The sequence below is a fragment of the Falco peregrinus genome, chromosome 9 (genome assembly GCF_023634155.1).
Source record: "Falco peregrinus isolate bFalPer1 chromosome 9, bFalPer1.pri, whole genome shotgun sequence".
NCBI classification, from domain to species: Eukaryota; Metazoa; Chordata; class Aves; order Falconiformes; family Falconidae; genus Falco; species Falco peregrinus.
In genome coordinates, this window is record NC_073729.1 from 9,388,380 (window position 1) to 9,402,982 (window position 14,603).

Here is a 14,603-nt window from a genome sequence, read left to right on the forward strand (position 1 = left end):
TCCTCAATACAGACCCTGGAATGGAGCAGTCTCCTCCTAAGATTCATGCATGTTTTCTTAGCAGAAGTCCTCCTTAAATTGTGTAGAAAACCAGACTTGCACTATTATCTTAATCTCCAAGCACATCCTCATTAACTGACATATTTATGGGTGGTTTTGCTGTTACATGCAGGCAATGACATTCAACCAGGTGATCCAGACCGGACCAGATGAGGAAGGCAGTGATGACAAAGCAGTGACAGCAATGGGGATCTTGAATACTATTGATACGCTTCTTAGTGTAGTTGAAGATCACAAGGAAGTAAGTAAAAATTACTTTAAAGCTGGTATGTATTGTCTAAGGCACTGAAAGTCTTTGGTAGTTCCAGTGTTTGTGACACTGTTATCTGAAAAAACTGTCCTTTCAGCCAAAAATGTCTTAAACCAGAAAATAATCAACACAAACAAGTTGTAGCAGAGTGGCTCACATTTCTAACACAACATGTAGTAATAGAGCATAAATGCCACAAGAATCCAGGTTCCTGTTCAGATAGGTGGAAGCAGCTTGCCTCTCACAGATGGAACGGTTGGCTCAGCTGGAAAAACCCATCTGATTTGATGAGGTGTGCCCTTCAAAGAAAATAGGTAAAACTTTAGTTAGCTGTGAAGGTCAACTCTGGCTGAATTGGTTTGCTCTCTGCAACAGAATCAATGTCTGCAAACACAGCTCTTGTGGCTGTGCTGAATGAGGGGGGTTTTTACCTGCCTAATCGGCACTGTAGAATTCTCCAATGTGATGAAAACTTCCATTATTTAGTTTTGTTGTACTGAATGGACTAACTTCTGTCCAGAGTACAGCTTGTTCAAAAGATGCTGTTGCTGATTAAAATCTTTCTTGACTTATTCAGTTACTGTTTTTTGATAAATACATGATAGTTTTTTGGTGATTAGACAGTTCAGTAATAATTTGGACTCTCAGGGCTCTGAAGACTTTACTATGGAAGCAGCATAATACAAACTTTGAATGCCCAAGGGTGGAATCCGGTGCTGCCATGCAATAAACCAAGGACCAGTTTGGTTCATTTACTTGTTGCTAAAGCTGCTCAGCAAGCTTTTCCTGTGCTTATTTTTGTCAGCAAATTCTTCCTATCTAAGTGAAAAGTTTGTGTACCAATATGCTCGTCTTGAGGTACTCAACTCTAAAATGTTGATCAGTAAATGTTTATATTTAGAAACATGTCACGCAGGATGACCAGTATTGCAAGAGTTAAATTATTTAGCTGGTTAGTCTCAAATCTTGGTCTGCATAGCTAAGACCAGAAACCCAACCCTTACTTGTCCATATGCAAGGTGAGTGCCCTAAATAGGTTAATGTCTGTTTTGTTAGCTGTTCCATGAACTTAATAAATACTAATTGGGAAGAGTGTCTGAATCTGTAGACCAGTATTTAAACTGTCCACATACTTTATGAATATCCCAGGCTAGGTTTGGGAGGCGGTTTGATACTTGTTTGGTTTTGTGTGTGTTGTGTTTTGGTTGGTTTTGGGTTTTTTTGAAATTCACTTTTCTGGAACAGCAGATATTTCCTGCAGCTTCTGTTGCTTACCCTTTTGATATATAAATTTACTTAATGTGTTTTAATGGGACTGAACTGTTGCGTAGGGTTACTGTCAGGCTTTTCTTTTTAAAGGAAACTGTATGATGAGATTCTGCAATAGTCAAAGAATATTCCCAAACCACCTTGTATTAGAAGTTATCTTACAAAACCTTAACTAAGAGTGCGGCTCCTTTTGCATTTAGTGCGCTAGAATATGAGAAATTTGGAATTGTTTTGAGAAGACTATATTGGATAACTAGAAACTGCTTTGAGGAATTTTATTTTAAAACGTGTTTCAACTCCAAAGTATTGAAAATAGTAACAAATTTTCTTTCAGATTACCCAGCAGCTGGAAGGGATCTGTTTGCAAGTGATTGGAACAGTTCTGCAGCAGCATGTATTAGGTATCTGTGTTTTTGTTGGTTTATTTTTTTAGGTGTATGGGATTGGCATTAAATTTACCTAGGTTATCTTTGTTTTAGAGTTCTACGAGGAGATCTTTTCCTTGGCTCATAGTCTGACCTGTCAGCAAGTTTCTGCGCAAATGTGGCAGCTTCTTCCTCTTGTTTTTGAAGTCTTTCAGCAGGATGGCTTTGATTATTTTACCGGTAAGTAATACAAATAAATCAGAAAGCCAAATGGTTTCATATATGTGATTTCCACCATACAGTGAACTGCATCTTGATTGAAATGTTAGGAGAGCACTGAAGTGAGCTTAGGCTTGAAGTATTTTATTCTGCTGTTGCTGCAACCAGACCTGTTTGGCTAAAGCATCTATGAGTAGATATGCACTTATCTTGGCAAACATTAAGCAAGAACTGTAATTAACTTTTAATACGTAGATGTCAACCTGATTTTAACAGCTCGTCTAATAAAACATGCAAACAATATCTAACTGATCATTCTTCTCTTGATGCAGACATGATGCCTCTCTTGCATAATTATGTTACTGTTGATACAGATACACTTCTGTCAGACACCAAATATCTTGAAATGATCTACAGTATGTGCAAGAAGGTAAGTAGATTCCTTTGTGATAAAGAAAACCTGTGATCTCTCAAGTAATACAGCTAAACTGGGTACTCTTCCACATCAGACTGTGAAACTGAAGAATTTTGATGTCTGCTCTTAAAGCATTATGCATTAACATCCTCTGTGATTCTCTGCAAGTTGTTGCAGAGAAATTTAAAGAGATTGCACCACATTTCGGATAGATGCTTTTGCTGAAAGGGAAGAATAAATGATGCACAATAAAAGCAGATTAAACAACACAGGGTTTCGTGTATATGGGCATGCAAAACATACACGTATTGCAAAAGGTAGATGGTTTCTTTTATTTGAGATGTGTAGCCTCACTGTGGCTAGGGTACCACATACTGTATTATGCTAAAGGTCTTAAATCTATTGGCTAAAACAAGTGAGGGAGGAAAGTAGAAGGACAGGAATAGGAAGTTATTTTCCCAAGTTCATCCCAAGTCAGTGATGAAAGCTGGGAGCAGAATGCAGTCATTCTGACTTGTTCCAGTCTCTTGGGCAGTGTTTCTGGATTTAACTTAGCTTCTCAGCTCCTTGTGTGTTATAGGTAGCTGCCAACTGGGCTTTCATAATCCAATCAATATGTAGAATACAAAGCTTTCCAAAATGTTAGCCTGATGTGAGGAAATGAATGCTTCTTTATGATGGTGTTAATATTTTATAATCTCTAGTCGTCATCTGTGGGGATATCATGTGTTGTCTCTACGTAAGAACAATGGTGAACTGTTAGATACCCTGCCCTTGGTATTTCCCGAGTAATTCCTTTGAAGATGTTTAAAAATTAAAGTGAATAATTCTTGCCAGCCTTTATTTGAAACCTGGGCTGATTGGCTGATTGTAAATACTTGAAAGTTTTATTTATATGAAAAAGAAAATTAGTCTGTTATAACATCTTAGTGATTAGTGTTTTAATAGCTGAGCACAGTGAATTTTTAACACAGAAATTTTAGGTATTGTGTGGTCTCCCACTGGATATCCCAAATTTGTAACTATCATTTTTTACAAAATTCAGTACACGAATGCATAAGAAAATTTTGTTTTGTGTATTGAAGTAAACATTTGCAAAATGGCAGGTGATGCTTATACCATTACTATTATAAGCTCTGCGTCCATGAAGTTATTGAGTATTTGTACATGCAAATTAGTTTCACCCGCATGCAGCAGTGTTTCAGTCTCTAGTCATGACACTGAGGCACTGCTATCGATTTGGCTGCTTCACTGATGGAAGTTTATTCTAGCATTGCATCAGGGTGGGTAGACTTAGATCAGCTTTTCAAAGCAAAGCCACTATATAAAAAATAGTTCTTGAAGGGATATCATCAACAGTAATTGTTATTTTTCAGGTCCTCACAGGAGTTGCTGGAGAAGATGCAGAATGTCATGCAGCAAAGCTGTTAGAAGTAATTATTCTTCAGTGTAAAGGGCGTGGCATTGATCAGGTTGGTAATAACTTTGGTTGCTATAACTAGTAATTAGTTTTTAAAAGATTTTATTCTCCAATACAGATTGATTATGTGTTAATGTGAGTCCCATTCTGAGAAGTTTGTGTAGCGTGACTAATCATCCTGTCTTGTACTTCAGTGTTACTCAGTTGACAGCACTGCAGAGATACTGCACACTTTGTCTCCAGAGTTTAGGACTCTGCGCAACTCAAGTGTTTTCTTGAATCTTCAAGAGGACTGGTTTAGGAGCATCTTGATTTTAAAAAATAGATTAATTATATTCTAAGTAATTCTAGTGGATATTCATTAAAATTTTTCAATCTGTCAAGTTAATAGCCTTGAAATAAATAAGAATAAAAATGCAGTTCCTAGAATCCCAGTTAATGTCGTAGAGGAACCGGGGACTTAGTTGAAATTTGGGAGATTATTCTGCGTGCTTCTGCTGTGTACATGACAAGCACTTCCTAATAGCTATTTAAACATTTTCTGCATGCTTTTAAATACTTGTGGATATGGTCCCTGGAAACTTTAATTTATGTGAAAGAAAAATCTTTTATAACAATTTTTTTCCAGTGTGGCATCTCTAAAGAGACGACTTCTTTGAATAGCTGTTTTCTTGGAATGTTAGTCGTATCTCTTGATTTTGTTGTGGATATCAAAAAAATGACTAAGTTGATTTTTCTGGACTCCATAGTGTACACATTTTCTCTATTTTTTTCATTTTTTTTAAACACAAGATTATAGAACCAGGATGTTCTATAGTGCATCTACACAATCTACAGTGCATGATGTCACAAAATCCATGTGCTCAGAGCAGATTGCATTTTTCACTTTTTTATTTCATCTTTGTATATGACTTCTGCTAGCAATTAAAAACTATTCCCGTTTTATGCCACCTGTATTTATATGCCAGACTGATTTTATGCTCTTTCTCAACTTCACTGTGACATAGAGAACAAAACACTATTTTTGACCACTAAATTTGCAACTGTTCTTGCTCTTCAGTGCATACCCTTATTTGTGGAAGCTGCATTAGAAAGATTGACCAGAGAAGTCAAAACCAGTGAACTGCGAACAATGTGCCTCCAGGTTGCCATAGCTGCTTTGTATTACAATCCTCATTTACTATTAAATACATTGGAAAATCTTCGTTTTCCCAATAATGTGGAGCCTGTCACTAATCACTTCATAACACAGTGGCTTAATGATGTGGACTGTTTCTTGGGGTAAGCATTTCTACTTGTGAAGATTTTGCTCTGTAATACACCTCTATATTACCTGGTTGTGAATCGTAACAAAACTTGCAACTTTTGTGCTCTTTTGTTTTGTAGACTTCATGACAGAAAGATGTGTGTGCTTGGCTTGTGTGCTCTTATTGATCTGGAGCAAATACCACAGGTTTTAAATCAAGTTGCTGGCCAGATCCTGCCAGCTTTTATCCTTTTATTTAATGGATTGAAAAGAGCATATGCCTGTCATGCAGAGCATGAAAATGACAGCGATGATGATGACGAAGCTGAAGAAGATGAGGAAACAGGTACGAAAACTGAAACACCACTGTTGCTTTGTAGTTTTCATTTTTTCTGATGGAGATGCAGAGTTCCTTTGTGGAATTCTTCAGAGTTCCCCAATTCCAAAAATCAAAAGCTGCAGTAGAACACTGGACATCTCTTAATGACTTTCAAGTATATCTGGCTTACTTTCCAGTCCCTCTTAAAAAAAACTAACTTCCTAGGCTGAGTTGCTGCAAAGTTACATCAAGCTAGCTTTTGTGTGAGGATGCTGTCATTGCTGAAAGGAGTTGTTACTGGGGCATGTTTCCCATTTGAGTGATGGTAAGAGTCAGTAGAAGGAGTTCCCAGGAATCCTTCTAATCCGTCGTACAGTTTGGACTACGCATTACGAACAGTCACATGAGCTGCTGCTGTTTAGCTGTGTATTGAAGATTAAGGTTCTTGTGATTCCTCCCCCTGCCCCGGGCACCCCAAACCAAGATAGTCTCAACTTCATCAGCCTTTATCAACTTTCTTCTTCATACAGTTATTTCACAAACTGTCACATCTTTTGCCGTCTTCTTTATATGAAGTTCAGTATTACCTGCAACTTCCCCATACTTCTTTCTTCCACCTTGCCTATACTCTGCTTAAGCTTTGAGCTCTTGATCCCTCTTTCTATCTTCCTGTTATCAGCCTGGTGTCTTTGCTGAGTGATTGTTTGGAACAGTTTTCCACACTCAATACCTTTTGGCTTTCATCTATCTGCTTAAAACCCGGGTACTCTTTGATCACTGCTGTTGAATTCTGGACTCTCCAGACCGTTGTCATGGTACATTATTTGTACTGTTACATTTTCTATTTATCAAGCATTCTTTTCAACAGCCCTTTTGAATGTACCTTTAAAAATGCTTTCATCAAATTATTTCAAACTTTCTGTAGAGCATGAATATTGCTTTACTTAAAGTTTTATCAAGTGCTGTTCCAAACTATCTGTAAATACGTTTTTCTATACACATTTTTATGACAATGAAATTTTCCTTTCCCACTTAACACAGTTGGCATAAGTGAGGGAAGAGGGTCTTGGGGGGGAGCCATGACACTAGGAGAGGAGTTGAATGAGCTTCCCCCTTTGCACTCTGCGTTACACTGTTACCAGTTCCAATGCCTGTTGTTCATAATTAGCCATCTTCCTAAAGAGTTGTTCTTCATATTCTTGAAACTTTTTTTGTGTATGATATTTAACTCAGAGGAATTGGGGAGTGATGAAGATGACATTGATGAGGATGGTCAAGAATATCTAGAAATTCTAGCAAAACAGGCAGGTGAAGATGGAGATGATGAAGACTGGGAAGAAGATGATGCTGAAGAGACTGCTTTAGAAGGCTATTCCACAATTATTGATGATGAAGACAACCCTATTGATGAATATCAGATATTTAAAACAATTTTTCAGAGTAAGTAACTATTTCCTTTTCTGGCCAGCAAGTTAAAATATAACTTAATTTTAGTGTATACTGTTGTCGGTTAGAACCTTTTGAAAGCTTCTGAACGAGCTTTCCAATATGTGCTTCAAACAAGTTCTTGCTTTGGGAAGGGGAAACATGGTTAAACTTACAGAGTAAGGGGGGACACCTGAATGAATTTATGGTGGGAGGGAAGAGGTCAGACCTTGTCTTAGTGTTTCTAAACATCTTGAATTATGTAACCCTAGCAGAATATTATTTGGATTAAAATGGCAGTGAGTTAGTAAGCTTTGAGTTACAGCATGTTTTAAAAAATGCTTTTTTGCTTATGTTTTCTTTTGCAGCAATTCAGAATCGTAACCCTGTATGGTACCAAGCTTTGACACAGGGTCTTAGTGAAGAACAAAGAAAACAATTGCAGGACATAGCAACTCTGGCAGATCAGAGGCGGGCAGCACATGGTATTTTCCCCCCTTTATACCATTAATTGCTTCTTTTGCTGTTTGAATGCTGTTTATAGACTCAAGAAGCATAATACAGAAAATGCGTATAATTCAAGCCTGATAACGTCTTCATCAAAGCAGGGTTGTTCTGCATTCCAGAGGTGTTTGAAAGCTCTTGAGATTGTCAGGTCACAAAGCCTCAATGCACAAATTGTATGACGTACTGCAGATGTAAGGAATGATAGAAATGTCTTAAGTGGCCAAGTAAATAAAAGAATATTTGTCATAATTGTTTGGATTTGAAAACAATGGAATTGATAACCTGAAGGTGGATGGACTCTAGGTACGGTGACATACACATGAAGTGGCTGATAAATTATTTCCTGATATGACTTAGTCCACCTGGGATGGACCATGATTTTGTGGGTGGGGGAATGCCATTTATGGAAGTAGTATCCATCTGTAAAGCTACATCATTAAGCCTAGTAAATATTTCAGATTGTTTTTCTTTAATACAGATTTAAAAATATAGGAAGTGGGCAGTTCCTCAGTTTTTCTTTCGTTGTGCAAGTTTTCGCAGGTGTTTGAGAGTAAGTCAATATATGTCACTTGCTAAAGTCAAGGCTGATTGTTGAGTGACCAGTCCAGTCTCATATCCTGCATCTTATTGAGCAATTACTACAAAATGTTTCAAAACAGAAGTTCAGAAATCTTTAAATAGAAAGATTGGTAGTAAGAATGTATGTTTTGTAAGTAGTTTTATGTCAGAAAACAGCCTAAATTACCTCACAAAGCTTGTAAGTGTCCAGAATGATCCACTTATAATGGGTATAAAATAGAGTTTCACTGTGACCCCTGTCAAGCACTAGATGTCATAGTGATGAGATTATATATGCGTGCATTTTATGAAAAAGAAGGGGGTTGGTGGTTGGGTTTTTTGTTGTTTTTTTTAGCTGCTTATTCATAGAGCAAGCTAGGTTCAAATTATGAAGTCTAACTTCAGCAACTAGATGCTTAGGAAATTAACGTGTGCTGTCCCAGCATACTGATACTCTGTTTAGGCTACCTAGCAAGCATGGAGACGTCCTGTTAGAAGGGTTTGGAATGTAATTATTTCATTAATGTAGCTAAGAAGAATTTCCATAAGCTAAGAGATAATGTCTTCTGTGTGCTGCGGAGCTGGGAAGGAACAAATGGATGCTCCCCAGGTCACGTTCTCCCCCTGTTCGCCATCAGCTATGGCAACATTTTCCTGGCCTGTTTCCAAAGAAACAGAGACAAAATGCAGATCCTCTAGATAATGAGCTGTCCTGTGTTCCCAGAAAGAGAGACTCTAGCTATTTTGAGGTAGAAGAAAGCTCTTAGACAAGAAGTAAGACTTGAGTAAGCATTGTTGTCTTGACCTGGGAATAATACAAACCTTTTTCTGCATTATCTAGATTGTAGTAAAGGTACAACCTAAATTACCAACCTAATTTTTAGTTGTTCATATATTAGAGCTTGTAAAAAGCAGTCTTACAGTACTCTGTGAAGGATGGGCTATGCAGCTAGTAAAACCAAATAGCTTAAGTATCACTGTAAGTTATAGGGATGGGTATGTGGACCTCAGATGCCTAAAGATCTTACTTAAGGTATAGTTGAAAATGAAAAATGATAAACTTAGTAGTTTTCTCTTAGAGTTATGTTATTTGGTCTAGTAACCTAAACTCCCAATTACCTGCTTGCGTATGGGTGAGGAAATGCTTGTGTGATTCAGCTGGTATCTCTGTACTGCTTTTTTGTACATGTGCTCTGTTACTGATTTGACTAAAAAGTCTGTTAGTGTTAATCAGAAAGAATTAGGTGCCTGTTGGCAAGTTTAGAAGTCCGGCATTCATTCAGGTCCTGTTTCTGAAATACAAAAATTACATACCTGAGTCCAAAAGCTAGAGTGTGGGCTTTTTAAAATATAAATTCACTTAAGCATAGCTGTAACAATATTGAGAGATTAAAATAAAAAAAAAACCCAATCCGTCTGTTGTTTGGGGCCTGGCACATTTCCACTTTGTGGGTGCTGATTACTTTGTTGGGTAATCCCAGGTTAAACCTGCATCTCTGAAAGACTCAGAATGGTCAGTCACGATCCTATCTGTCTTCCCCCCTACACACACACTAAAATATCTTCCTTCTGTTTTTTGTTTTGTTTTAGAATCCAAAATGATTGAAAAGCATGGAGGATACAAATTCAATGCTCCAGTTGTGCCAACTTCATTTAATTTTGGAGGCCCTGCCCCAGGAATGAATTGAATTATCACTTTTCCTGCTACTGTGTGATTGTAGTGAAGAGCTTGTGTTCCTCCCAATAGTGGTTCCAGAACTGGTTCATGTTATCTACAACTCACTCTAAACTAATTGATAAATAGATTGGACAAAAGCCCCAGAAGTGGGACCTGATCATGCAACCTAATACTGGAAAGCAAACCAGAGGTTTTTTTGAAGATAGGAAGAATCTGAATTTAAAGCTTCAAATGACACACTTTGGAAATCGGAAATCAAGAGGAGATGTCATGAACACAGCTTTTCTTTTTCTGAGGAAAAAAAATTAGGCATGGGCTGCAGGACTATTTAAAATGTCTCATTTACAGTACAAGCTAGAAGGCAGACTTAATTTTTACACCTGTGGCGGTATGAGTATTTGCCCGATTTATTTCCCTTTTCTCCCTTCCTATTGGGTGTCTATTCTTTTAATGTAAATAAGATAAGGTAATCAGATAGCCTTACTTAATCTTCATCATTTCCATATATCAAGATTGTTCATATGTAGAATATTGGACACTTAATGTAGCACTACATAACTGATAAATCTGTAAATGAATTAGCACTTTCATATTGAAACAAGCCTGCTAGCCTATGTACAAAAATAGCAAAATGTTTGCTGTTTATAAAAAATAAAAATAAAAAATAAGGGATGTATTGGGGAAAATAATTTCGAGTTATTAATTTAAAATGAACTAGCAGTTTTGTACCTGGTGACTTTGTGGTGCAGTCACCTCTGGTTGTGACTTGAATTCGGTTATGTAAAAAGGGGTTAGTGATATTTCATTGCTGCTAAAAAAAAAAATAGCAACACCCTCTGTGTCCTTTGTTTTTCTTAAAGATCTCACTGTACAAGGTGAAATTTGGATACAAATGTGTACTGTAAAAACTGAGGAATAAGTTACCTGAAGCAGGTAAATAAGGTGTGAAGTTCTGCTCTTGAGTCGACTGAAGTGTGTGGATGAAACATCTATATATATATGCAATCTGTTAAAAACACAGTTTGATTTGGCTAATCTGGGCTATGACGTATGAATAGTTTCCCACACCTAATTTTGCAAAATCATCTTTCCAGCACGTGGTAGTGCAGGTGCACTACCCTGCATTTCATTGTCCCTCTTTTTGCACTCCCAGCATTAGTGTGTGCTGTTGTCTGCCTGATCCAGACTGTATTTGAAGTTTTGCCAATCTTTCATTTTTGAAGCCACAATTTTCTTCCTTCAAAGTTGCTATAGTAACTAGTATTTTAGCTAGAGAGGCAAAATACAGTTCCCTCTGGGACCACTATCAAAACCACTGTATGAAGAAGCCAGCAGGGAGATGCTGTGAACGGGTTGGCTTAAATGCCCCCTTTTTCTTTTCTAAAAGCAAAAATTCAAAGGTTTTTGATCTTGCCTTGAGATCATTGGTGTCAGGTCTTTTAAATCAAATGTTTGGTTTGTTGTATTTTGGGGTTTTTTTTTTCTTTTGGCTGTTTTTATATAAAAATGTCACCTGCTGTTACAATTGATATTAAACATCCTACCTTAATTTAATGTAAGCCTCCAAAATTTAAATACAGGTTAAAAATAAACTGAGTTTATATCTGTAAAAATGAAATGCACATATATATATATTATGATACTCAAAATGCAGTCTTGAGAAAATTGGTTTGTGTGGTGTGGTTTTTTTGCATTAGCAGAGTAGCAGGAGTTGGTGGTTTGGGGTTTCCTTGATGAGCTGACCAGCACCATGCTCTGCTTTCCATTTGCTGCACACCCGCTAGCGCTTCTCTGGGCAGGTGTGTCATGGGCTTTTCCAGTCACTCCTCTCTGGTCTGCCTTCCTTCGGCAAAGAATTCCCTGCACACAGAGTGCTAATGTGAGAGACTGAGCCAGGACTGTAATGCCATGTTGCCCTAGCCAAATACCAAAGGGATACTTTAAAAGCAAATTGTGGATTTAAAAGGATGGATATTGCGCCTGATGTGAAAAAGCCTAAAAAAATTAAGCCTTGAATCAGAGTATCCATTATAGTAGTGGTATGAGAACCACGGTAGTAGTTTTGAATCTTTAACTGACTGGCCAAGTACATATAGCAGAACTGGGTTTTTTGTAAATGTGTAATTCATGAGCACGTACAGGTGTACTCCGGCCTCAAAGTAATCTCTAGACAAGGTTTTATTTTTATAGAAAAAGGTGACAGACATAATTACAGCATGCCTTTTCCTGTGCATTCCTTGACCTTGAAAAATGCCCAGTTTGACATAATTTTTTAACATCTGCTTGTTGGATATCTGCTCATCTTGTTATACATACCCCAAAAATGTAAGAGAACCTTTTAGTACAGATGAGACACTCCTGCCTCATGGCAGAAGATGTGATAGCAGCAGTGAGAAGGCTCTTACAGACAAAGCAGATGAAAAAAAGAGGGGAAAATCACCAACTGTAGTGCTGTTGTCATTTCTGGAACAGTTACATTTTTCAAGTCACAAGTCAAGGGAATAATTTTATCTTGGTGTGAGGAATACAGTCTTACTTCAAGGGTGCTTTTATGTGTCGCTAGACTGGTTAGCAAGGAGCATCTTTTTTAAGAATGGATCTAGAACTTTGCTTTCCTTTGCTCCAAGAAATGTATTTATATAAATTGCAAAACAATTTTGCATTGTTGTTGGTGGTGATAGTGCATTTTGTGATGCAATATATCAATTTCAGTGATACACTCATGTCAAATTTAAAATTGATCTTCCTCCTAGAACTTGCACTTATCCGTTCCATTTTCAAGGATAATGCAACTCTAAAGGAAGAGCTGGGAAATTTAAAAGCCTCTGTTTTTTCTATTATGGAAGATCTCCTTGGATTAATAAACATCTAAAGCAAATCCTTATCTTCACTTATTTCAGTGTGGTGTTTTGAATGTAGCTGTACTCTTACAGTACTTTGGAGTCCTGTTGTAGTAGCTCTAAGGTTTGTACTTGCCTCCCTAGAATATTTCTTCCAGCAAATGTTAGGCATGACCACAGTTCTCTTAACTGCGTGAAAACATAAAAGGCTTATGTCATAGACTATTTTTTAACGCGTTGACATATTGGATAAATTTAATGCCCTTTTTTCCTAAATTGGTACATTAAAAGAATTACTAATAGGTGTCAGCGTAGTACAGCAGAGCTCTATTCAAATCTCTTGTAGCCTAGAATTACTACTGCAAGATTCAAGAAGGCTGCAATGGATTAATTACTGAATACCTGACAATAAACATGCAGATGATTTTACTTGTGCCTAGTAATTGATACCTGCTAAGTTTTATGGGTTGATTTTTTTCTAAGGGAAATTTTTTTTCCTGTTGTTATCTTGATGATAAAAACATGAAGCTTCTCAGCATGTTTTATGTTTCCATGTTTCTGTCAGGTTCCCTTTCAGTCCTTGTAAGTAGTATCTCTTACTAACCATTTTCATTTCCTGCATCTGCATTTGTGCCCCTGTAACTCCCTTGGGATACTGCTCAAACTGTAAGCACTTTGTACTTAAGCAGTTCCTACCATAGGCAGCCACGCGCCTGCTGATGCTCCCTGTGTGCTTATTCAACTCCCAGCATTGTTTACCTGTAGGCTTTGATTTAAATAAATGTGGCCAAGTTCAGGTAACGCTGGTCCAGACTTTCTACGTGATTTAAGACTTTACCAGTCTTCCATGACTTGGGCTACCTAGTTTATATCTTTGGTATAGGATCAGCAGTGGATGAATACTGCTTCTGAAAATGTGTGCAGAAGTGGGCATTTGGTTTATTTCAAGAAATGTAGTTGGGAAGAGTACTCGCTACACTTCCACATTTCTTTTCAATACACTATGCAAATTTTAACCTCAGTTTGTCAAAATGTGAGGAAACCTTGGAATGTCCAAGGTGCTCTATTAATGTTGTTGTGCACTATAAAAGCAAGAGCCAAGTTCTTCTCTTCCCTGTGCTCTGCAGGACCTTCCACATGCCCAGAACCAGGAATGTGGAAAAGGTTGGGCTGGAGGTATGGTGCTGATTATTAGTTACTTTGTAATCAGCATGTACCTTATTTATCTTAAATGGCATGTCATTGCTTTGCACTTCAGAATGGGAAATACCAAGTTGTAGGATTTGACAGAGAGGGTAACAAGTAAACTATTGTAAAGGAGTTGGTAAAGGCAAAGCAGTTTTATCTTGGCTATTTCGCTGTTACTATACTTCAAATCAAAATGATGGCTGGAATTTGTATTTTGGGTGAAAGTTTCCAATTACAAAACAGGAAGGGAAACTATTAGGCCTGTTCAGGGAATACGCAATTTTTGGCTGTTTGTACAACTGCAAGAATTCACAACTATTATTCTGGAGTTTGAGCTAAAAATTCTTACATGCTTTTATATCAGCCATGATCAGAGAGGTCAAGTAAGCCCTACAGAGCTGGGCATGTTGTCCTGTCATGGTGATGGCTCATGTTAACAGCACAGGGGGGGTTTCTTGAAAAATCACCTACCAAAATAGCTGTAACGGCCTTTAATTGCCTGTGGAGCTGGTGTTGGACTGCTACACGTTGCGATACCTAAAACTCACGGAAGGATAAATATTCTCGGGCACAGCTCTAAGATCAGTCCTTAGCCGCAGGAGCTGGGCTGGAACGGCAGCCGCAGATGCCGCGCCCGGCGGCTGGAGAGGGGCAGGGCGGCCGCCCCGCCGCGGGCAGCCCCTCCGCGGCCTCCGCGCCGTCTGGTCCGGGCTCAGCCCGAAGCCCCGGGGCCGCCCCTGGGGGCCGCGCCGGCGGGGCCGGAACCTGCGGACAACGCGCGGCCGAGCCGGGAGGCCCTCCCCGCCGGCGCCCCAGCTCCAGACGGCCGCCTCCCCCGGGCCGC

At 38.3% G+C, this 14,603-nt stretch overlaps 1 protein-coding gene across 1 annotated transcript in view; it reads left to right on the forward strand.

Moving 5' to 3' along the window:
- IPO7 (importin 7) overlaps positions 1-12,615 on the forward strand; it is a 38,004-nt gene extending 25,389 nt beyond the window's left edge. Inside the window, exons 16-25 of the mRNA XM_055814754.1 lie at positions 173-301; positions 1,914-1,980; positions 2,059-2,184; positions 2,496-2,593; positions 3,955-4,050; positions 5,059-5,279; positions 5,385-5,590; positions 6,797-7,003; positions 7,357-7,473; positions 9,644-12,615. Coding sequence (XP_055670729.1) covers positions 173-301; positions 1,914-1,980; positions 2,059-2,184; positions 2,496-2,593; positions 3,955-4,050; positions 5,059-5,279; positions 5,385-5,590; positions 6,797-7,003; positions 7,357-7,473; positions 9,644-9,741 — 1,365 coding nt within the window. The 3' untranslated portion in view covers positions 9,742-12,615. The remainder of the gene's footprint in view (positions 1-172; positions 302-1,913; positions 1,981-2,058; positions 2,185-2,495; positions 2,594-3,954; positions 4,051-5,058; positions 5,280-5,384; positions 5,591-6,796; positions 7,004-7,356; positions 7,474-9,643) is intronic.
- Positions 12,616-14,603: the final 1,988 nt, after the last annotated feature.